Raw genomic sequence first — 25,905 nt, 5'->3', positions numbered from 1 at the left:
AAGGTAGGACAAAAGATGTCATGCAAGTTCTTTTCCATAAGAACGTATGACTATATTCGGAATACATGCCTACATTACATCGATGAATTGGAGCTAGTTCTGTGTCACCCTAGCTTATGACTGTTACATGATGAACCGCATCCGGCATAATTTTCTATCACCGATCCATTGCCTACGAGCTTTCCATATATTGTTCTTCGCTTATTTACTTTTCCGTTGCTATTGTTATAACCACTACAAAATACCAAAAACATTACTTTTTCTATCATTACCTTTTGCTACCGTTACCACTACTATCATATTACTTTGCTACTAAATACTTTGCTGCAGATATTAAGTTTCCAGGTGTGGTTGAATTGACAACTCAGCTGCTAATACTTGAGAATATTCTTTGGCTCCCCTTGTGTCGAATCAATAAATTTGGGTTGAATACTCTACCCTCGAAAATTGTTGCGATCCCCTATACTTGTGGGTTATCAAGGTGCCAGGCGAATATATCGCAATTTTCGCGAAGAAAATCCCGTAGCGGGGCGTCGGCCGTTGGGTCTAGTTGTGCCCCAATAGATGCTGTCTCTTGGGGTCCATTGGATGGACCCGGAATTTGACTATTTCTTCCGCTGGCTTGAAGGAGGTGGATTTGGGGCGTTTGTCTAAGATTACATCATCTCTGTCCACCGTGGAGCGCAGTGCGGTTAATTCTTCGGCCGCGAGGGCTTCAGATAATGCCTCAAGGGCCAGGGATGCGGTTTTATTTTCGGCGCAGAGTGCTATGTCCGGATCACTGGCAAGAGTGATTATGCCGTTGGGTCCGGGCATCTTAAGCTTCATGTACCCGTAATGAGGTACAACTTGGAAGCGTGCAAATGGCTCTTGCCCCAAGAGGGCATGATATCCGCTGTTGAAAGGGGCCACTTGGAAGGTTATTTCTTCTGACCAGCAATTCTCTGGCGTGCCGAATACCACGTCGAGAGTTATTTTTCCCACACACCGTGCCTCCCGACTAGGAATGATTCCTCGGAAGGTCGTGCTGCTTTGCTCGATGCGGCTCCTGTCTATTTCCATTTTGTGGAGTGTATCTTCATAGATGAGGTTTAGTCCGCTGCCGCCGTCCATGAGAACCTTGGTGAGCCGAAAGCCGTCCACGATTGAACTGAGGACCAAGGCGACTGGTGCTCGGACTGTCCTGTATTTTGGTTCATCACCGGCATTGAAAGTTATAGTCGTGTCGTTCCGAGGGTTTATTGCTGCTATTTGACAGACTTCGGTGAGTCCACGGAGTGCCCTTTTGCGCCTATTGTTAGAGGCGAATGTCTCGAAGACCGTCAGTACTTTGGGGTTGTCGTCTTCTGGGGGGTGTTGTTCTGGGGTATTCTTAGTGAGGATATCCTCGCCGCTCTTGGCCACTTGCCGGAGTATCCAACATGCTCTAAGGCTATGTGTTGGTATGTTGCCTGGTGTTGCGTGTATTTTGCATGGCTCATCGAGCCATCCTTCCAGAATGGTTCCGCGCCTCGTACTGGACTTATATTTCTTTACTATTGGACCGGGCGTGTTACAAGGGTGCGCCCTTTTCGCCTGAATGAGGGATTGAGTGGGGACCGATGGTTCCCAGCGGGCTGCCTGAGTTTTCCAGGCGCTTTCCATTGTGTTGTACTTCTGTACGATAGTTGCCAAGTCAGCGAACTATAGTATGCGACGGCGGTTGATGGCGTTGAGGATTCCTTCGTCCATGCAATTGTTGCGGAACGCTGAGATCGCTTCCTCGTTGCGACAATCTTTAATCTTGTCTTTGACAAGAAGGAATCTGGCCCAGAAGTGGTGGACCATTTCTTGAGATTGCTGTTGTATGCTGAGAGCGCTTATATTTTGGTGGGTGGGTGGTTTTAAATCTGAACCCTGACCCAATTTCAGATCCGGAGTCTGAAGGACTTCTGGACTTCACATATCGGGCTCCAGGATATCCACTGATTTCTTAGGCCCGTCGTCCGATTCTATGTTCGGAGGGCAGGATGCATCTCCTCGCAGGTGGGTGTCCGGCTCTTCGAAGCCGAAGATCCGGACATAGTCCATCCTTAGTATGGATGAAGAGTTGTCGTCTCGCTCCTCGACTATCGCTATCTGGTGGGTGATGGGTGGAGATTTGATTTCTCTCTGATCGGGTTTAAGCCTAATTCGATCATAGTTTGTGGCGACCCCTAGGGCGGCGATGCGATCTAGGAGCTCATTTAAAGACGAAAGCTTCGCTGGATCCATCTGCTTAGAGTGTTCGGAGTCGATACGAAGGGGATTTTCGATGACCCGGGAGGTCATCGTCGGCTTAACAACCGAACGGGCGGTCATGGTAAAGCCGCCCAGCCGGAGGGTTTGGCCTGGGGCCAGTGCTCCTCTGGTGGTGATATTGTCCTTGAGAACAAGGCGAGCCATCGATCCTGTCGTCGACATCACAGTGGAAATCTCAATGAAAGCACCAATTTCGGTGTCAAAACCGGCGGATCTCGGGTAGGGGGTCCCAAACTGTGCGTCTAGGATCGATGGTAACAGGAGACGGGGGACACAATGTTTTACCCAGGTTTCGGCCCTCTCTATGGAGGTAATACCCTATGTCATGCTTGATTGATCTTGATGAATATGATTATTACAAGAGTTGGTCTACCACGAGATCGTAATGGCTAAACTCTAAGAGTCTAACCTGGCTATGATTATTCGGGGGTATCTACAGACCTAGCCCTCTAGTTTATATAAGCACAGGAGGGATCTAGGGTTACACAAGGTCGGTTACAGAGAAAGGAATATTCATATTTGGTCGCGAAGCTTGCCTCCCACGCCAAGGAGAGTCCCATCCGGACACGGGTAGAGTCTTCAATCTTCGTATCTTCACAGCCCATCAATCCGGCCCATATCCAATAGGTTGGATGCCCGAGGACCCCTTAGTCCAGGACTCCCTCAACTGCTGGCGAGTCAATGTGCCTACTGTAGCTCCAGCTTGGACGAGGGGTCGAATGAATCCGGTCACGATTATAAGAATAAGCATGTTGCTGTACTAGCGTTGTTTTAAGAAGTTCCCTGGCCCTTTGGGTTTCAACCGCCATCGGAGTCTCGCCCTCGACTGGCAGATGCACCAATCGCGTAGCCGCAACAATCATATTGTCAAAAGGGTTGGAATAATGACCCGACGGTGTTACCATATGCTGAGGTGGGGTGTTATTCACATGCGGAGAACCTGTCACGTGTGGCTGAACCGGCGCTCCACCCCTTGGTGCTTCAGCCATCTGGTTTATCACCGGTGGGTTACTGGTCCCTGCTCCAGATGTGTTGAAGAGGTTCCTCGACTCATAAACCAAAGGCAGACGACTCCGGTGCTTTCTCCTCAAGACTTCGTTTGAAGCCTTCTGATCCACCGGGAGCTGGTATGAATCCGCTTGAATCCGTTGTGCTTGGGCATTTAAAACAGCCCACTCTGCGGTCATCCTGGCGTTTTCTGCCGCCAGCTCTACCTTGGCTTGCGCTATCTCATCACGCAGCTTAGCCACATCCACCTTATGTTGTTCCTGGTTGTCCGGGGTTACCTCCACCTCCATCAGAGTTGCTAGAGCCTCCAACATATTTGTTAAAACTTGAGTCAGCGGGCATGCTGATCCCCCAGTACCTGCTGCCATTGTCGCCGCTGCACTGGATTTCATAGTCGTGGCGGCTGTCGAACCGAGAACCGGCTGGGTGCCAGCCATGAAGATCGCCACCCTGTTCAACGGCTCATGGGGGTCCGGAATACTGTCACCATCAGAACAGCCCCAAAGTCGTCCATCTTGTAGTTGATACATGGAGCTGGTCTCGCTTGTGGACGATTCACCATCGGAGTAGATGGTCGTCTCACCGCCAGACACTGAGCCTTCCAATTCATCCCCGTGGATAAATCCAACAAAGGAACGCTTCACGGTCGGTTGAACCCGGGCAGGTCGTGCACGCTAAGCAGTCTTGATGATGTCGGTGCAGATGTCCTGCTCAGGGCCCGGTTCACCGATCTTGCCGATGAAGACGTGGATTCCGCCGAAGGGGACCCGATACCCATACTCAGTTGAGCCAGCCTCGGGGCCCTAGCCTGCGTCGTCGATGTAGAGCTTGTCGCGATGACTTTTGGTCATCCAGCCCACAGCGTACCCCTTGATCCCTTCAAAGTTGCCCTTCAAGAACTCAAAACCACCGTGCGAAGGCCCCACGGTGGGCGTCAACTATCATGGAATTGTCACGGCAGATGTCCTAGTGGAAGGACTTAGTTGTGGAGCCATTACAACGTAGTTAGCTTAAAGGGGTTTAAACGGGACAAAGGACACGAGGAGTTTATACTGGTTCGGCCCCTTACGGTGAAGGTAAAAGCCTAATCCAGTTTGATGTGGTATTGCTAGGGTTTCGATTACCAAGGAGCGAATACACTTAGCCTGGCTTTCGATATGTTGTCTCTTACCCTAAGCCATTGCCGGGTCGACCCCTTATATATACAAGTTGACGCCCCGCATGGCTCACAAAGTCCCGTCCGGCTCATACAAATGTGTCCAGCCCGATGACTTATCTTACATGCCTTACAATACAAGTCACATATACATGGCGGTTTACACTTTACAGGCCTTAAGCCACCTTTGGGCTTTGGGCCCTTTAACAAGCCTACTACATGAACCGCCGTCTTCAACATATTCATGGGCTTGGTTTATGAACCGCCATTGGGATAACCCAGCCCCTCCCGGGCGAGTCATATCCCCAACATAGAGCGAGCCACCTATCACGAGGACAGGCGAACGCGGAAGGCAGCCGCTAAATTCAACATCGCGCTAGGAGATGCATCGTCCTGGGACTCCAACGACGAGCGGTTCCTTGACGGCTACATTCAGACGTCGGAGAAGGACATCACTGGGGCAGAGGCAGAGTCGAAGGATGATGAGTAGTATTAGTTTTTTATTTTATCTATCTATTGTAGGAGGAGGCTATGAACTATCTATGCACTATCTATCACTAGTAGAAAACAGGGCTTTGGTTCGGGCCTGGCCAGCCCATTAGTCCCGGTTCAGCCACGAACCGGGACCCATGGGGGGCATACGTCCCGGTTCGTGAGCCCAGGGGGACGGCCGGGGCCTCATGGGCATTGGTCCCGATTTGTTTGGATCCATTTGTCCCGGTTCCTGGCACGAACCTGGACCAATGGGCCTCGCACCTAGCCCACATACATTGGTCCCGGTTCGTGGCAAGAACTAGGACAGAAGGGGGAGCTTTAGACCCGGTTCCAGCCACGAACCAGGACAAATGAGTTGCCTATATATACCCCCTCGCTGGCGAGCAGAGCACTCCACAGTGCTCTGTTTTTTCTGGCCGGCGAGGGGAGGGCATTTGGGTGCTCTAGCTCACCTCCTATGCACATGAGGTGTTCGATGAAATAACCGAGCCACGCTAGTTAAGTTTTCTCCTCTTGAAGCTCGACCTCTAAGCTCCATTTTCCCCAAGATTTGCATAGGTTTAGCGGTCTGTCACGTCCCGTCCCCGTCTTCACCGTCATCGATCGCCCGCGCTGATCTCGTCGCCGGCACCACCATGGTGAGCCTCTTGTTCATATCTTCTTTCTGAAAGAAAAACAATTCTTACTTTAGATAGATATTTGTATAATTTTCTTACTTTTGACACACATAATTATATATAATGCACGCAGATGAACCGGTAATGAATGTACAGTGACAGACACACCTTCGAGTACATTAAGGGCCTGCATAATTTTCTCGAAGTGGCTGAGGCAAACAAGCAGAATGGTTTGATGCGTTTTCCATGCCCTATATGTGGGAATATGAAGTCTTACTCTGACCGGAAAATCCTTCACACCCACCTGCTTTATAAGGGTTTCATGCCACACTATAATGTTAATTTGGATGAAGCACGGAGAAATAGGGGTTATGATGGAAGACAGCGAAGAAGAAGAGGACGATGACAACTATGTGCCCCATGAATACCGTGATGCCACCACGGGGGAAGCTGCTGAAGATCAAGAGGAACCAGACGATGTGCCCGATGATGATGATATCCGCCGGGTCATTGTTGATGTAAGGACACAGTGCGAAAGTCAAAAGGAGAAGATGAAGTTTGATCGCATGTTAGAGGATCACAAAAAAGGGTTGTACCCCAATTGCGAAGATGGCAACACAAAGCTCGGCACCGTACTGGAATTGCTGCAGTGGAAGGCAGAGAATGCAGTGTCTGACAAAGGATTTGAGAAGCTACTGAAAATATTGAAGAAGAAGCTTCCAAACTATAACGAATTGCCTGACATTACGTACGCAGCAAAGAAGGTCGTATGCCCTCTAGGATTGGAGGTGTTGAAGATACATGCATGCCCTAATGATTGCATCCTCTACCGTGATGTGTACGAGGATTTGAACGCATGCCCGGTATGCGGTGCATTGCGGTATAAGATCAGACGAGATGACCCTGGTGATGTTGATGGCGAGCCCCCCAAGAAGAGGGTTCCTGCGAAGGTGATGTGGTATGCTCCTATAATACCACGGTTGAAATGTCTATTCAGAAATGAAGAGCATGCCAAGTTGATGCGATGGCACAGAGGGACCATAAGAAAGATGGGAAGTTGAGAGCGCCCGCTGATGGTTCGCAGTGGAGAAAAATCGAGAGAAAGTATTGGGCTGAGTTTGCAGGTGACCCAAGGAACGTATGGTTTGGTTTAAGCGCGCATGGCATTAATCCTTTCGGGGAGCAGAGCAGCAATCACAGCACCTGGCCCGTGACTCTATGTATGTATAACCTCCCTCCTTGGATGTGCATGAAGCGGAAGTTCATTATGATGCCAGTTCTCATCCAAGGCCCTAAGCAACCCAGCAACGACATTGATGTGTACCTAAGGCCATTAGTGGAAGAACTTTTACAGCTGTGGAATGGAAACGGTGTACGTGTGTGGGATGAGCACAAACAGCAGGAATTTAACCTACACGCGTTGCTGTTTGTAACCATCAATGATTGGCCCGCTCTCAATAACCTTTCAGGACAGACAAACAAGGGATACCACGCATGCACACACTATTTAGCTGACACTGAAAGTATATACCTGGACAAATGCAGGAAGAATGTGTACCTGGGCCATTGTCGATTTCTTCCGACCAACCATCAATGTCAAAAGAAAGGCAAGCGTTTCAAAGGCGAGGCAGATCACCGGAAGAAGCCCGCCATGCATACCGGTGATCACGTACTTGCTATGGTTAATGATTTACACGTAATCTTTGAAAAGGGTCTCGGTGAACTAGCTGTTCCTAATGACGCTGAGGGACGTGCACCCATGTGGAAGAAGAAATCTATATTTTGGACCTACCCTACTGGAGAGACCTAGAGGTCCGCTCTTCAATCGACGTGATGCATGTGACGAAGAACCTTTGCGTGAACCTGCTAGGCTTCTTGGGCGTGTATGGGAAGACAAAAGATACACCGGAGGCACGGGAGGACCTGCAACGTTTGCACGAAAAAGACGGCATGCCTCCAAAGCAGTATGAAGGTCCTGCCAGCTACGCTCTTACCAAAGAAGAGAAGGAAATCTTCTTTGAATGTCTGCTCAGTATGAAGGTCCCGTCTGGCTTCTCGTCGAATATAAAGGGAATAATAAATATGCCAGAGAAAAAGTTCCAAAACCTAAAGTCTCATGACTGCCACATGATTATGACGCAACTGCTTCCGGTTGCATTGAGGGGGCTTCTACCGAAAAGCGTCCGATTAGCCATTGTGAAGCTATGTGCATTCCTCAATGCAATCTCTCAGTAGGTGATCAATCCAGAAATCATACCAAGGCTAAGGAGTGATGTGGCGCAATGTCTTGTCAGTTTCGAGCTGGTGTTCCCACCATCCTTCTTCAATATCATGACGCATGTCCTAGTTCATCTAGTCGACGAGATTATCATTCTGGGCCCCATATTTCTACACAATATGTTCCCCTTTGAGAGGTTCATGGGAGTCCTAAAGAAATATGTCTGTAACCGCGCTAGGCCAGAAGGAAGCATCTCCATGGACCATCAAACAGAGGATGTCATTGGGTTTTGTGTTGACTTCATTCCTGGCCTTAAGAAGATAGGTCTCCCTATATCGCGGTATGAGGGGTGACTGACTGGAAAAGGCATGCTTGGAGAGGACTCAATAATATGCAGGGACGGGCATTCTTGGTCTCAAGCACACTATACAGTTCTATAGAAATCTACCTTGGTGACCCCGTATGTCGATGAACACAAGAACAGTCTGCGCTCCAAACACCCGGAGTAGTGTGACAACTGGATTACATGTGAACACATCAGGACTTTCGGCAGTTGGTTGGAAACACGTCTCAGAGGTGACAAAAGTGTTTGTGATGAGCTATACTCGTTGTCCAAGGACCATCTTCGACTGTATTGACTTACAAAGGATACGAGATAAATGAGAATACATTTTACACGATCGCCCAAGATCAAAAGAGCACCAACCAAAACAACGGTGTCCGCTTTGATGCAGCAACCAATAGGGGAAAGGACACATATTATGGTTACATAGTGGACATATGGGAACTTGACTACGGACATGATTTTGAGGTCCCTTTGTTTAAGTGCAAATGGGTCAATCTATCAGGAGGCAAGGTACAGGTAGACCCACAGTACGGAATGACAACAGTGGATCTGAACAATCTTGGGTACACTAACAAACCGTTCGTCCTAGCCAATGATGTGGCGTAGGTTTTCTATGCGAAGGACATGTCTACTGATGACCCACAAGTATAGGGGATCTATCGTAGTCCTTTCGATAAGTAAGAGTGTCGAACCCAACGAGGAGCAGAAGGAAATGATAAGCGGTTTCCAGTAAGGTATTCTCTGCAAGCACTGAAATTGTAGGTGATAGATAGTTGTGTGATAAGATAATTTGTAACGGGCAACAAGTAACAAAAGTAAATAAGGTGTAGCAAGGTGGCCCAATCCTTTTTGTAGCAAAGGACAAGCCTAGACAAACTCTTATATAGAGAAAAGCGCTCCCGAGGACACATGGGAATTATCGTCAAGCTAGGTTTCATCACGATCATATGATTCGCGTTCGGTACTTTGATAATTTGGTATGTGGGTGGACCTGTGCTTGGGTAATGCCCTTACTTGGACAAGCATCCCACTTATGATTAACCTCTATTGCAAGCATCCGCAACTATAACAAAAGTATTAAGGTAAACCTAACCATAGCATGAAACATATGGGTCCAAATCAGCCCCTTACGAAGCAACGCATAAACTAGGGTTTAAGCTTCTGTCACTCTAGCAACCCATCATCTAATTATTACTTCCCAATGCCTTCCTCTAGGCCCAAATAATGGTGAAGTGTCATGTAGTCGACGTCCACATAACACCACTAGAGGAGAGACAACATACATCTCATCAAAATATCGAACGAATACCAAATTCACATGACTACTAATAGCAAGACTTCTCCCATGTCCTCAGGAACAAACGTAACTACTCACAAAGCATATTCATGTTCATAATCAGAGGAGTATTAATATGCATATAGGATCTGAACATATGATCTTCCACCAAATAAACCAACTAGCATCAACTACAAGGAGTAATTAACACTACTAGCAACACATGGGTACCAATCCCAGACTTGGAGACAAGAATTGGATACAAGAGATGAACTAGGGTTTGAGAGGAGATGGTGCTGGTGAAGATGTTGATGGAGATTGCCCTCTCCCGATGAGAGGAGCATTGGTGATGACGATGGCAATGATTTCCCCCTCCCGGAGGGAAGTTTCCCCGGCAGAACAGCTCCGCTAGAGCCCTAGATTGGTTCCACCAAGGTTCCGCCTCGTGGCGGTGGAGTCTCGTCCCGAAAGCTTCCTTATGATTTTTTCCTCATCGAAAGACTCCATATAGCAGAAGATGGGCATTGGAGGGCCACCAGGGGGCTCACGAGGCAGGGCGCGTGCCCAGGGGGTGTAGGGCGCGCCCCCCACCCTCGTGGGCAGGGTGTGGCCCCCCTTCGGAACTTCTTGTGCTTAGTATTTTTTATATATTCTGAAAATGACTTCCGTGAAGTTTCAGGACTTTTGAAGCTGTGCAGAATAGGTCTCTAATATTTGCTCATTTTCCAGCCCAGAATCCCAGCTGCTGGCATTCTCCCTCTTTATGTAAACCTTGTAAAATAAGAGAGAATAGGCATAAGTATTGTGACATAATGTGTAATAACATCCCATAATGCAATAAATATCGATATAAAAGCATGATGCAAAATGGATGTATCATCTACCAAACCGAGAAAAAGAAAAGATAAGGAAGAGAACACATCATACGATGAGCCAAAGCGCCACATAGTTCTTTCAGGAAAAAGAGACATTGTGGGAGTGGATGGCGAGAGAACACAAGAGATTTGCTTTGCTTGGTATATACTCAAAGATATATACATGTGGTCATGCTAAAAGCTTATGGTCGTTGGCAAGTTGATGTTTCGATGTCCCACATCGTCCTGCCACTGGTTGGATGTTTCGATGTCCTTTCGGCTTGGATGTATATGCTATACGTTGGGTTTGGGAAAGAGTGTGGGGAGGGGGGGAAGTTGGGATCCTGAGAGCATCTCCAACAGACACGCAACGCGCGGCACGCTAAAAAACATAATACAGCGTCGGGTGAGCCAGCTTTTGCACGCGGCAGTGCGCTAGCTCCAGTGGCCGCCGCAAAATAAAGTGCCATTTCCACCCAGTCTGCCCTTATGCCGCGATTCAGGAACACCAATCGGCTTAAGGTCAGGAATAAAGTCAATACAAAACTCAATGACCTCCTCATTTTCATGGCCCTTGGAGATGCTTCCTTTTGGCCTAGCACGGTTATGAACATATTTCTTTAAGACTCCCATGAACCTATCAAAGGGGAACATATTGTGTAGAAATACAGGACCCAGAACGTTAATCTCTTCGCATAGGTGAACTATGACGTGCGTCATGATGTCGAAGAAGGATGGTGAGAACACCAACTCGAAACTGACAAGACATCGCACCAAATCATTCTCTAACCTTGGTATGATTTATGGATCGATTACCTTCTGAGAGATTGCATTGAGGAATGCACATAGCTTCACAATGGCTAATCGAACATTTTCCGGTAGAAGCCCCCTCAATGCAACTGGAAGCAGTTGCATCATAATCACATGGCAGTCATGAGACTTTAGGTTCTAGAACTTTTCCTCTGCCATATTTATTATTCCCTTTATATTCGACGAGAAGCCAGACGGTACCTTCATACTGAGCAGTCATTCAAAGAAGATTTCATTCTCTTCTTTGGTAAGAGTGTAGCTGGCATGACCCTGATGTATGCCGTCTTTTCCGTGCATACGTTGCTGGTCCTCCCATGTCTCCGGTGTATCTTTTGTCTTCCCATACACTCCCAAGAAGCCAAGCAAGGTCACGCAAAGATTCTTCATCACGTGCATCACGTCGATTGCGGAGCGAAACTCTAGGTCTTTCTAATAAGGCAGGTCCCAAAATGTAAATTTCTTCTTCCACATGGGTGCGCGTCCGTCAGCGTCATTTGGAACAGATTGTCCGCCAGGACCCTTTCCAAAGATTACCTTCAAATCCTTGACCATATCATATACATCATCACCAATACGGTGGCGAGGCCTCGTCCGGTGATCCGCCTCACCTTTGAAATGCTTGCCTTTCTTTCTTACGGAATGCCTGCTCGGAAGAAAACGACGATGTCCCACGTACACATTCTTCCTACAATTATCCAAATATATACTGTCGGTATCATCCAAACAGTGCGTGCATGCGCGGTATCCCTTGTTTGTCTGTCATGAAATGTTACTGAGAGTAGGCCAATCATTGATGGTCACGAACAGCAATGCCTTTAGGTCAAATTCTTCCTATCTGTGCTCATCCCACGCACGTACACCTTTTACATTCCACAGCTATAAGGATTCTTCAACTAATGGCCTTAGGTACACACCAATGTCGTTGCCGGGTTTCTTAGGGCCTTGGATGAGCACTAGCATCATAATGAACTTCCGCTTCATGCACAACCAAGGAGGAAGGTTATACATACATAGAGTCACGGGCCAGGTGCTATGGTTGCTGTTCTGCTCCCCAAAAGGATTAATGTCATCTGCGCTTAGACCAAACCATATGTTCCTCGCGTCACCTGCATAATCCTCCCTGTACTTTCTCTCGATTTTTCTCCACTGCAACCCGTTAGCGAGTACTCTCAACTTCCCGTCTTTCTTATGGTCTTCTCTGTGCCATCGCATCGCCTTGGCATGCTCTTTATTTTGGAACAAACGTTTCAACTGTGGTATTATAGGAGCATACCACATCACCTTGGCAGGAATCTTCTTCCTGGGGCGCTCGCCCTCGACATCACTAGGGTCATCGCGGCTGATCTTATAGCGTAATGCACCGCATACCGGGCACGCGTTCAAATCCTCGTACTCACTACGGTAGAGGATGCAGTCATTAGGGCATGCATGTATCTTCTGCACCTCTAACCCTAGAGGACAGACAACCTTCTTTGCTTCATATGTACTCTCGGGCAATTCGTTGTCCTTTGGAAGCATCTTCTTTAACATTATCAGCAACTTTCCAAATTCCTTGTCAGATACACCATTCTCTGCCTTCCATTGCAGCAATTCCAGTGTGGTGCCCAGCTTTTTCTTGTCAGCTTCGCAATTCGGGTACAATAATTTCTTGTGATCCTCTAACAGGCGCTGCAACTTCTTCTTCTCCTTTTCACTTGCGCAGTTTCTCTTTGCATCGGCAATGGCCCGACCTAGATCATCAGCAGGCTCATTGATGCCTCTTCTTCAGCTTCTTCCCGCATTGCCGGCTCAGCTTCTTCCCCCATTGTTGTACCATCGTATTCAGGGAACCCATGGCCAAGATAGCTGTCGGCGTCCTCTTCTTCTTCATTGTCTTCCATCATAACCCCTCTTTCTCCGTGCTTAGTCCAGACATTATAGTGGGGCATGAAACCGGACTTAAACAGGTGCCAGTGAATGGTTTTTGACTTAGAGTAATTCCGATCATTCTTACAGCCAACACATGGACAAGACATAAAACCATCTACACGCTTGTTCGCCTTAGCCGCAAGCAGAAAAGTTTGCACGCCATTACCGAACTGGGGAGAGCATCGGTCATCGTACATCCATTGTCAGCTCATCTTCATTACACAGCACCGAATAGACCAAATTAATACAAGTTCATACATAAAGTTCATACAACACTTATTCTCATAAACCAAACATACAAATAACTCTCTAGCTAAAGCATTTAAATGCAACAATAAATGCGATCAAGATCGCAACTAAGGTAACAATTGATCCAACAGCATAATGATACCAAGCTTCACTATCAATGGCATATTTTCTAATCTTTCTAATCTTTAAGCGCATTTTCTCCATCTTGATCTTGTGATCATCGACGACATCGGCAACATGCAACTCCAGTTCCATCTTCTCCCCCTCAATTCTTTTTAATTTTTCTTTCAAATACTCGTTTTCTCTTTCAACTAAATTTAACCTCTCGACAATAGGGTCGGTTGGAATTCCCGGTTCACATACCTCCTAGATAAAAAATATCTGTCGACTTGATGGGCATAATTTGTCATAAACATAAAATGCAACAAATAGTTATAAAAGAGAATATACCACATCTGAATCATAACCCGGACGAGGGCCGACGGGGACGGATATCAAAACCATGGCACTATGTATAACAAACAACGTATGGGTAAGATAATTATACGAGTAACTATATATCTAAATCACACAAACATGAATTTTTTATATAAAAAAGATAAGAACAAGAGGCACACCACAAGGTGGTTTCGGCAACGGGACGGTGCGGGCGATCGACGGTGGTTAGGACGGAGACGGGAAGGCACTAAGTAAACCACACCTACATATGCAAACTAAGTGTTATTTTGACCTCAAATTGAATATAAATCAAATACTAACACATATAATTCCTTCCAAAATAAAACCCAAAAATCACTATACTTATAGAGCATTGCAAGAGCTAATCTAGCAATGAGAGATGAAAGGACAAAGTTGCTAACCTTTGTGATCACTTGGATGGATGGGTGCCTTCAAATCTTCACAAATTTTGGCAAAAATGGAGTGTGAGCTCGAGAGGAAGAGGAAGAAAACAGAGGAGAGGGAAAAACAGAGTGCTTCGGCTCGGGCTGGATGAAGCACTATATATAGTGTGACCTTTAGTACCTGTTGGTTATATGAACCGAGACTAAAGGTTCGTCTCTAGTCCCGGTTCGTCACACGAACCGGTACAAGGTTCTGGCCGGGTCCCAGCCTGACACAAGCCTGCCACCATCTCATTAGTACCGGTTCGTGGCACGAACTGGTACTAAAGGTTCGCCATGAACCGGTACTAATAAGCGCCGCCCGCCTAGCCGTTGGAACCGGCACTAATGGTCACATTAGTGTCGGTTCAATTACAAACCAAGACTAATGTGCTTCATATTAGGCCCTTTTTCTACTAGTGTGTCTTTGTCTATGAGATTGAAAAGGGAACCAACACTCATTGTCCATAGGCTTTAAAAAAGGGTAAGGTACAAAATCGCAAGTGCCCTGTCTATACAAAAATCATGATATGTTGTGCATCTCACAAGTTGTTTGCATCAAGATCGTGTGAGGTGGCACCTATGAAGTTCACCGACAAGGTAGTTGAATGAAGTCGCCTATTAGTATGCTTAGTATCTATGGCTCGATAGTTGTCTCTCCTTTTTTATGTTCATGCTATTATTACTCCCTCTCCCATCATGTCGAGTGGTTGCCATTTTGATTTCGAACTTCTTGTCGAGTGGCTATCTTTTGTGGTCGTATGAACGCACTGTAATCGATTCTGCTTTATAGTCTCATGCCAATTGAATGTTTCTTCTATACTTTATTGTTACCCTGTACAAATGCATATGCTAAACCTGAATTTCTACTAACTTAGTATTACCTGCTTAGACCAAAACGTTGGGACCAGTACCCTTACGCCAAGATACGATCCCGATCTAGTTTCTATGGATGGAGTAACTGCTAGACGCTTATGAGGTGGCTAGATCCCGAAATAAGTTTTTTGGAGTTAGTGGGCAAATTTAATTTTTCAAGAGGTCATTTAGTAAAAATAACACCTCTCTCAACAACATTGATTGATAGGCCCAGAGACGACCGACAGATGCAGGACGTGGGTAAGTCAACATCAGCTACTAGAGCCGCGTGATGATAGGGACATCTACATCAGCGGCTGCTAGGAAATTACTCCCTCCGTTTTTATTTACTTCGCATATTAATTTTGGTCAAAGTCAAGCTTTGTAAACTTTGACAAAGTTTATAGACAAAAATATTAACATATACAATAACAAATCAATACCATTAGATTCATTGTTCGCATATTAACTTTGGTCAAAGTCAAGCTTTGTAAACTTTGACAAAGTTTATAGACAAAAATATTAACATATACAATAACAAATCAATACCATTAGATTCATTGTTGAATGTACATCCATATCATATAGATTTGTTATGGTAAATATTTACATTTTTTTCTATAAATTTGGTCAAACTTTACAAAGTTTGACTTTAATCAACCCTAATATGCGGAGTAAATAAAAACGAAGGGAGTACTACTAACACGAACCGAAGCAAAAGCAAAAGGGATCCTAAAAAGAGAAGCAAAAGCAAAAGTGCCGCACTGTTTGCCCACTCAAACCAGGCATGTGAGATGGGACCAGCTTTTCTGTCTCGCGACGCGCGTGCCCACTAACTCCACGCGCATGCCCTCCCCCACGCGCTAGCGCAAATCTAACATCAAAAACAAAAGTAAAGAGTAAAATAGGCCGTCTGCTCTACTCCCGGCAAATATTTACATCCAAGCCGAAAGGACGTCGAAACATCCAACCAGTGGCAGGACGATGGGACGTCGAAACATCAACTTGGCGACGACCAGCAGGTTTCAGCACGACCGCATCTATCTTTGAGTATATACCAAGCAAAGCAAATCTCTTGTAGTGTTCTCGCCAGCCATGTCTCTTCATCACATGATGACGTTGGTGGTGTTGCTCTTCTTCTCCTTGATGCGCTCAAGCTCCCATGCTCTGCCAGTGTCGAGCCCGGCGGCCGACGAGCTCGCGCTCCTCGCCTTCAAGTCCATGCTGTTCTCCGACGGCGGTTCGCCGGCGTTGTCGTCGTGGAACACGTCGAGCCACTTCTGCCGCTGGCCAGGCGTTGCTTGCAGCCGCGAGAAGGTCATCGCGCTGCGCCTGGGCTCGTACAGCCTCTTCGGCCACATCTCGCCGCACCTGGGCAATCTGTCCGCCCTCACGGAGCTGGACCTCGGCGGAAACCGGCTCGTCGGCGACATACCGCCGGAGCTCGGCCGCCTCAGCCGTCTCCGCTCCCTCAACCTGGGCGCCAACTACCTCACTGGAGCCATCCCCGCGGCCATTGCAGCGGGGTGCGCCAACCTCACCTCGCTCGTCCTGGGACCCAACGGCCTCCGAGGTACGATCCCCGCCCAGATCGGCACCACCTTGAAAAAGCTCACCCTGTTGGACCTCCACCGGAACAACCTCACGGGGAACATCCCTCCTGCACTGGCGGAGCTGCGCGCCATGCGGGTTCTGTCTCTCTCCTACAACCACCTGTCCGGCGAGATCCCGGCGGCGCTGGGCAACCTCACCAGCCTCCAGGAGCTCCACCTCCATCACAACGGCCTCTCCGGAGCCATCCCATCGTCTCTCGGGCTGCCGCCCAACATGTCGTATTTCAACCTCGAGTTCAACCAGTTAACCGGGCCGATCCCTGCCTCCATTTGGAACCTTTCCTCTCTCGTTTTCTTCTCCGTCATGTACAACATGCTGAGCGGCACGATACCTCCCGCCGCGTTCGCCGCGATGCCCCATCTCCACCACATACAGATCAACAACAACCAGCTCCACGGCCCTTTCCCGGTGTCCATAGCAAATGCTTCCAACATTTCCCTGGTTCAGCTCGACGGCAACCTTTTCACCGGTATCGTCCACCCTGATATCGGCAGGTTACAAAAACTATATATTCTTCTTCTCGACAACAATCTCTTTGAGGCTCATGAGCCAAGAGACTGGGAGTTCATATCGGAATTAACAAATTGCTCCCAGTTGCGAGTGCTGGGGTTAGGTGGTAATAAGTTTGGAGGTGTCCTTCCTGATTCACTCTCCAACCTTTCCACTTCACTGTATAAGCTCCAACTTGGGTCCAACAAGATCACAGGAAACATTCCAGAGGGTATTAGTAACCTCGTCAACTTAAACCATCTCGACATGTCGCTAAATTTCCTCACGGGAAGTCTCCCCTCATCTTTGGGAAGGCTTCAAAATTTGGCTCGTCTCTATGTCTTTGGAAACAATTTGAGCGGGCCCGTCCCGTCAACCATAGGAGATGCCACTGAACTAACTGATTTGCGGCTCGACATGAACGCGTTCAGTGGTAGAATACCAAGCACACTTGGAAAGCTTGCAAAGCTCTCGTCACTAGGCCTTTCAGCTAATAGCTTCATTGGTCCCATACCCACCACATTATTCAGCATCCAAACACTCTCTAAAATACTTGATGTGTCACATAATAACCTAGAGGGACCGATACCACAAGAAATTGGAAATCTGAAAAATCTAGCAGAATTGCATTTAGAGTCAAATAGATTATCTGGTGAAATCCCAGCCATCCTAGGTGAATGTCGACTTCTACAGAGTCTTTATCTGCAAAACAACTCCTTGAATGGTAGCATCCCATCAACCCTGAATCAACTGAAGGGTCTTGAAACTCTTGACATGTCAAGCAACAACCTGTCGGGCCAGATACCCGGCTTCCTTGGCAACATTAGCATGCTCCAACATCTAAACCTTTCGTTTAACGGGTTTGTCGGACAGGTGCCGACTTTTGGTGTCTTCACAAATGCTACTGCAATCTCAATCAAAGGCAACGTCAAACTTTGTGGTGGAATACCTACTTTACATTTGCCTCCTTGTTCTTCTAAACCACCAAAGAGGAAACACAAACATTTAGTGGTTCCTATTGTTCTCTCTCTCATTGCAACACTAGTCGTGCTTGCATTGCTCTACATGCTTAGCATGCTGCACAAGAAAAACAGAGCAAAGCCCCTTTCATCTACAGCCATGCAAAGCCACGCACGGCAATGGCTATCTTATTCACATCTGGATCTGGTAAACGCAACCGATGGGTTTTCAGCAACCAACTTTTTGGGTGCTGGATCATTTGGGGTTGTGTACAAGGGGGAGTTCAATGGCACTTTTTGTGCTGTGAAGGTATTGAAACTTCAAACTCCCAAGGCACTCGAGAGTTTCGCCGCCGAATGTGAAGCACTAAGAAACATGCGGCACCGTAATCTTGTAAAGATACTTACCATCTGCTCAAGCATCGATACTAGAGGGTCTGATTTCAAAGCAATTGTGTATGAGTTCATGCCCAATGGTAGCCTAGCTGGGTGGCTGCATCCTGAGCAATCAGAGCGGAAGCAACTGAACCTCCGTCTTAGAGTGACCATACTACTTGATGTGGCTTGTGCGCTGGACTATCTTCATTGCCATGGCCACTCACCTGTCGTACATTGTGATGTTAAGCCAAGTAATGTGCTCCTAGATGCTGAGATGGTAGCCCACGTTGGAGATTTTGGACTTGCAACTTTTCTTATTGGACAATATAGCCCACATCGGAGATTTCCTGTTGAGGGGAACTCATCTCTACAACAACCAAGGAGCTCCATGGGACTTACAGGAACAATAAACTCGTCTGTCCAACAGTCAACAAGCTCGATAGGACTTAGGGGAACAATTGGTTATGCTGCACCAGGTTAGCCCAAGAATGTTAATTATATTTATATCTGTTTACAAGCATTGTTTTTCTTCATTGCTCCTTAGTTCTTCAGAAAACATGTTGCTAAAAAACCGTAGACAAGTACATTTTTGGTCCCTCAACTCCTGAACTTGAGTGGTTTTCGGTTCGTCAACTCCTAAACTAGACATCTTGCACTCTCAACTCTTTAAACCGGACATCTTTTGTCCCTCGATATAGATGACGTGGGTTTTGGTGCTGACTCGGTGTGGTTTTTATCCGTCATCACCTATATGGCAGTATTCTCTTTTACCGATCACTTGGAGCATGCCTTTCTGATATGCAGATGGAACTATTTCTGTACTTTATGTGATTTACTATTTGGTTTTGTCTATGATATCAGTACTTACCTTGAAGTAATATATGTGCACTTTGTAAATTTCTTTAGAGAATGCACTTTGTAGTTAAGATGTCTAACTATTATCCACATTCAATGCAACAGAATATGGGTTTGGGCACATAGAACCGTCAACAAATGGAGACATTTACAGTTATGGGATTCTTGTTTTAGAAACTGTAACCGGGAAGAGGCCCACAGACACTATATTCAGACGAGGACTGAGGCTCCGTGAATATGTTGAGCGAGCTCTGGATCATAGCATGATGGATGTTATCGACAAGCGACTGGAAGATGAGCTCCAGACCGCGGATGATATTTCGAGGAAGAAAAAGGTGGAGGGGTTGATGTGGCTACTCAGACTGGGGCTACGCTGCTCTCAGGAAATGCCATTGAGCAGAATGCGATCGAGAGATATCGTCAACCACTTGCGTGTCATCATAGAATCCCTTCCATAGGCAATTCAGAACTTGTGATCGCGACATACGGCAAGCAGATGATTACTGTTTTCTTTTCTTCTGAGATGCAACATAATTTGTGCTCAATTTGAAGTGGTAGTATTAATAGTATGTGAGCTACTAATGTGTTGTCGGGTGTTCACTTTGAGGGATCTAGGGAGGTGCTGGAAAATCTTCTTGGTGCTATGACATTCCATCCGAACTTTTCTCTGGCTTCTCGGATTTGCATCAAAAGCTGGAGAAATACAAGTCGTATGCATGTTTAGTGCAAATCACAGGAAGTAGCTAGCAACTGCAAGCATGCTATAGATATAAGCAATGGGCAATACATTTTTTCGCGAATATACAAAATTTGCGTATCATTCCACTGATAGAAGAAGTTAAGAGTGGGTACAGGGATGGTACAACGCATGACACGAAACGCAGGAGGCGTGAACATGGCGACCGGAGATTCCCTTTCTATTGCTAGCTTTAGTACGGTGAATGGCCTGTTAAACAATGTTTTCCCTGCACCTCACATTACATGTTGAAGATCCCAATCAGGAGTTGTTCACGGCGTGATAGAGATAGAGATAGACTTGGTTGTTAGTTAGGCTATTTAAACATATCACATTGTAACTATTTATATCTCCTCTTTCCCAAGTAATCTCCCCTGGAGAATCTCTCTGTAACGATCGTTGGGGTCGCGCCCCCCTTTCCATATAACATGAACCACGTCCCTCGAGAAAGATAAGACGTTTTCCGCTATCGCATATGGTAGTCAGAGCCTTCCTTTTCCCATCTGAAGCTTCTGTCGAATCCATCTAAGCCTAGCCATGTCTTCCTCCTCCGCCTCCGATGCCTCCTCTTCCAACCTAAATAGCCAGGTCACGGAGAAGTTGTCCCGCACGAACTACGTGTTGTGGAGAACGCAGATCACCCCCCATCTGCGCGGCGCCGGCGTCTACGGCTACGTCGACGGCACCACACCGGAGCTGGCGAAGCTCCTCATCACCACCAAAGATGGCAAGGAGACTTCATCACCCAACCCTCTCCACCCTATATGGGTCCGGGAGGATCAGCAGGTCCTTGGCTTCCTGCTGGCCAACCTCACAAAGGAGGTTTTGGTCACGGTGACCACGGTCACCACGGCGAGCGCGCTCTGGATGACGCTCGCTGCCATGTTCTCGTCGCACTTGGCGAGCCGCATCAACAACATTCGCACCTCCCTCATCAACGCGCAGAAGGGTAATCTTTCGGTTGCTTCTTACTTTGCAGCTATGCGAGGATATGCAGATGAGCTCGCCGCGGCGGGCAAGGCCATCCAAGTTGACGAACTGATCTCCTACATCATCCACGGGCTAGATGCTGATTACCAACCTCTGGTATCTGCTCTGGACGCCCGTATCACCCCCGTCACACTCGACGAACTCTACGCCATGCTCTCCAACTTCGACCAGCGCGTGGCCCATTACCATGGGTCCGGCAGTGGCGGCTTCAAATCTTCAGCCAACATGGCGTCTCGTGGGCGGGGTGGCAGCTCCCGTTCGCGTGGCACTCCCCGCAACAAGGGGCGATCTGGTGGCAGCGGCATCAGCGACCGCAGCTCCTATCCTCAGCGCGCGGGCGGCAGGGGCCGTCGTCGCGGTCGTGGCAGCGGCAACAGAACGCGCCCCGACACTCCAAGGTGCCAGATCTGTGGGAAGCCTGGACACACAGCAAAAGATTGCCGGTACAAGTACGAGGAGGATGATGAGGACTCCCATGATGATGACAAGGTTGCTGCGGCGGCCGATGGGTCCTACGGCGTCGACACAAATTGGTACGTCGACAGTGGGGCCACAAACCACATCACCAACGAGCTCGAGAAAGTCACCATGAAGGAGAAGTACCACGGCAAGGATCAAATCCACACTGCCAGCGGAGAAGGTATGAGTATATGTCATGTTGGTCACTCAATATTTTGTACCCCTAGACGTAAATCTTAAGAAAATTTTGCATGTCCCTAGTGCACATAAAAATCTTCTTTTTGTTCATCGAATTGCCATCGATAATCATGTTTTTCTCGAGTTTCACCCTTATTTCTTTTCGATCAAGGATCAGGCAACGAGGGAAATTCTCTATCGAGGTAGATGTGTTCGAGGGCTCTATCCGTTGATTCCAGAGTTTAGAAGATTCAATAAACAAGCTTGTGGTGCTATCAAGCTTACGTCCACACGATGGCACGATCGTTTAGGACATGCCTCTTTTTCTTTAGTTGAAAAGTTGCTTAGGAAAAATAAGCTCCCGTTTGTTGGTGAGCGTCATGTTGAAACTATTTGTGATTCATGTCAACGAGCTAAAAGTCATCAATTACCATATCCCATTTCTACTAGTGTTTCTACCAAACCTTTACAACTTATTTTTTCTGATGTTTGGGGTCCAGCCCCTCACTCTGTTGGTAGACATACCTCTTATGTGAGTTTCATTGATGACTACAGTAAATTCTCTTGGATCTATCTTCTAAAACAAAGATCCGATATGTTTCAAGTTTTCCAAAATTTCCAAGCTCTTGTTGAACGCAAGTTCGACAGCAAAATCATCGCTGTCCAATTAGACTGGGGGGAGTACAAAAACTTGAACTCCTTCCAAAATCGTGGTATCTCTCACCAAGTATCATGCCCACATGCTCACCAACAAAACGGTTCAGCTGAATGCAAGCACAGACACATTGTAGAGGTCGGTCTTGCTCTTTTGGCAGGAGCCTCCATGCCTCTCAAATTTTGGGATGAAGCATTCCTCACTGCCGTTCACATTTATCAACATGCTACCCAGTCGTGTCACTAATAATGAAACTCCGATAGAGCGTCTTCTTCACACAAAACCTGACTATAAGTCTCTTCGAGTTTTTGGGTGTGCATGTTGGCCAAATCTCCGTCCTTACAACAATCGCAAACTCATGTTTCGATCAAAACAATGTGTCTTCCTAGGATACAGCGCCCAGCATAAAGGTGTCAAATGTCTAGATGTCTCCACAGGTCGCGTTTACATCTCGCGTGACGTTGTATTTGATGAAACCAAATTCCCATTCGCTGGTCTTCACCCTAATGCTGGCGCCCTTCTTCGCCAAGAAATTCTTCTTTTGCCTCCTCATCTCACTAGTTCTGATCAAGGGGGACAAAATATTGGTGATCAATTACTGACTAACTCATCTAATGATCTGCATGAGCTTTGTGTTGATGAAACAGGAGAAATCCACGAAGATATTGCTGCTGAAAAAAATCCGGATGGTTCACATTTTATGTGTCTCACCAGAGGAAACAGATCCTCCTCGGGATCCGTCCAGGAGCAGCGGATCAGATCTGCCTTGGGATAGCCATCCCCTGACGCGGCAGCTGCAGGCGAGCGCACGATCTCCCCAGACTCCCGCAGCGCTGGCCCCGCGGCTGACATGTGGCCTTCGTCCGCTGGCTGCGCCGGCTCCCCTGCTCCGCGCCAATCGGCGTCTTCCACCTGGCACGCTCCGGGTGGCCCAGGAGACACACCCTACTCCACCCAACCGGTGACGTACAAACGGCGCGCCGGCGCGTGGGCCAGGGAGGGCGCGGGACCTGGCGTGGGTCCGACCGGTGCGGAATCCTGTGTGGAACCTGGCGCGGATCCGACCGGCGGAATCCCGAGTGGATGCTGCTTTGGGATCCTCTGTGGACACTTCAGGCGTCCCGCATCGCGATGCAACCATAGAAGATCCGACGCTGCTGGGTGGCGCTGCTGCTGCCGAATCCTCCTCGAGTTCTGGTGCAGCCAATGATTTGAGAACTGCAGGATCTTCTGTGGCAACAGAAACGAGTACTCAGCAGCCACGTCGCACACGTCTTCAACAAGGGGTAATTCAACCTGTCAACTACAAGCATATAACCAAGTATGGCATGGTCTGTTCCATAGGTGAACCAGATGAACCTAACACCCTTGAAGCAGTATTATGTGATGAGAGGTGGAACAATGCTATGAATGAAGAGTATATGGCATTGAAGAAAAACAAAACATGGCATTTGGTTCCCCCACAGCAAGGTAAAAATTTGATTGATTACAAGTGGGTTTTCAGGATTAAAAGAAAAGCTGATGGAACTATTGATCTTTATAAGGCTAGGCTAGTAGCAAAAGGATTTAAACAGAGATATGGCATAGACTATGAGGACACGTTTAGTCCAGTGGTAAAGGCTGCCACCATTCTTCTTGTCCTATCCATTGCTGTTTCCAGAGGATGGAGTCTCAGACAGCTTGATGTTCAAAAAGCGTTTCTTCATGGTGTTCTGGAAGAGGAAGTGTACATGAAACAACCTCCTGGGTTTGAGAGTAAGAATGCTCCTTCTTATGTGTGCAAGCTTGATAAGGCACTATATGGGTTAAAACAAGCTCCAAGAGCATGGTATGCTCGTCTCTGTCACAAAATGCAAGCACTTGGTTTCATTCCCTCCAAGTCTGACACATCATTGTTCATCTACAACAAGCTCAACACATGCATATTTGTTCTTATATATGTTGATGATATTATTGTAACCAGCTCATTTGATGAAGCTATCAGAGGACTTCTTAAGGATCTAAGTGCAGATTTTGCTCTAAAGGATCTTGGTGACTTGCACTATTTTCTTGGGATTGAGGTGAAGAAGCACAAAGATGGACTTCTTCTCTCTCAAGAAAAGTATGCCGCCGATTTGGTTAAGAAGGCCGGGTTACAAGGGTGCAAGCCCTCTCCTACTCCGTTGTCTAGCTCGGAAAAGCTATCTCTTGCAGAAGGTGAGCCCTTGAATCAAGAGGACAGCACGAAATACAGAAGTCTGGTAGGAGCTCTTCAGTATCTCACACTTACCAGACCTGATTTATCCTTTGCTGTTAACAAAGTCTGCCAGTTCCTTCATGCACCTACCAATATTCATTTGATAGCTGCAAAACGTATAGTTCGATATGTGAAGCATACTCTGAACTTAGGACTGAACTTTAGCAAATCACCCTTCACTCTTGTCAGTGCATTCTCTGACTCTGATTGGGCAGGTTGTCTTGATGACAGACGCTCCACTGGTGGTTTTGCAGTATTCTTTGGACCAAATTTGATATCATGGTGTGCACGTAAACAGGCCACCGTATCCAGGTCGAGTATAGAGGCAGAATACAAGGCGTTGGCTAATGCCACAGCTGAAATAATCTGGGTTTAGTCCATGTTGAAGGAACTTGGTGTAAAGAGTAAACAAGCTCCCTGCTTATGGTGTGACAACCTTGGTGCTACGTATCTCTCTGCAAATCCGATGTTTCATGTTGGAAATATGCCCTAGAGGCAATAATAAATTAGTTATTATTATATTTCCTTGTTCATGATAATCATTTATTATCCATGCTAGAATTGTATTGATAGGAAACTCAGATACATGTGTGGGTACATAGACAACATCATGTCCCTAGTAAGCCTCTAGTTGACTAGCTCGTTGATCAATAGATGGTTACGGTTTTCTGACCATGGACATTGGATGTCGTTGATAACGGGATCACATCATTAGGAGAATGATGTGATGGACAAGACCCAATCCTAAGCCTAGCACAAGATCATATAGTTCGTATGCTAAAGCTTTTCTAATGTCAAGTATCATTTCCTTAGACCATGAGATTGTGCAACTCCTGGATACAGTAGGAATGCTTTGGGTGTACCAAACGTCACAACGTAACTGGGTGGCTATAAAGGTGCACTGCGGGTATCTCCGAAAGTGTCTGTTGGGTTGGCACGAATTGAGACTGGGATTTGTCACTCCGTGTAAACGGAGAGGTATCTCTGGGCCCACTCGGTAGGACATCATCATAATGTGCACAATGTGACCAAGGAGTTGATCACGGGATGATGTGTTATGGAACGAGGTATCGGGATACCGACGATCGAATCTCGGGCAAGTATCGTACTGATAGACAAAGGGAATTGAATACGGGATTGATTGAAACCTCGACATCGTGGTTCATCCGATGAGATCATCGTGGAACATGTGGGAGCCGACATGGGTATCCAGATCCCGCTGTTGGTTATTGGCTGGAGAGTTGTCTCGGTCATGTCTACATGGTTCCCGAACCCGTAGGGTCTGCACACTTAAGGTTCGATGACGTAGGATTATAGGGAAAGTATGTACGTGGTTACAAAATGTTGTTCGAAGTCCCGGATGAGATCCCGGACGTCACGAGGAGTTCCGGAATGGTCCGGAGG

General features: G+C 47.1%; 1 protein-coding gene across 1 annotated transcript; it reads left to right on the top strand.

The window, feature by feature from the left end:
• The first annotated feature begins 15,983 nt into the window (after window positions 1-15,983).
• Window positions 15,984-20,341, top strand: LOC119352836 (receptor kinase-like protein Xa21). Its single transcript, XM_037619421.1, has 2 exons — window positions 15,984-18,869; window positions 19,354-20,341. The coding sequence occupies exons 1-2, from the start codon at window positions 16,049-16,051 to the stop codon at window positions 19,704-19,706; spliced, it is 3,174 nt and encodes a 1,057-aa protein (XP_037475318.1). The 5' UTR covers window positions 15,984-16,048; the 3' UTR covers window positions 19,707-20,341.
• Window positions 20,342-25,905: the final 5,564 nt, after the last annotated feature.

The sequence above is a fragment of the Triticum dicoccoides genome, chromosome 2A (genome assembly GCF_002162155.2).
Source record: "Triticum dicoccoides isolate Atlit2015 ecotype Zavitan chromosome 2A, WEW_v2.0, whole genome shotgun sequence".
NCBI lineage: Eukaryota > Viridiplantae > Streptophyta > Magnoliopsida > Poales > Poaceae > Triticum > Triticum dicoccoides.
Note: the sequence above shows the minus strand (reverse complement) of the source record. Positions and strands in the feature narration are given on the sequence as shown.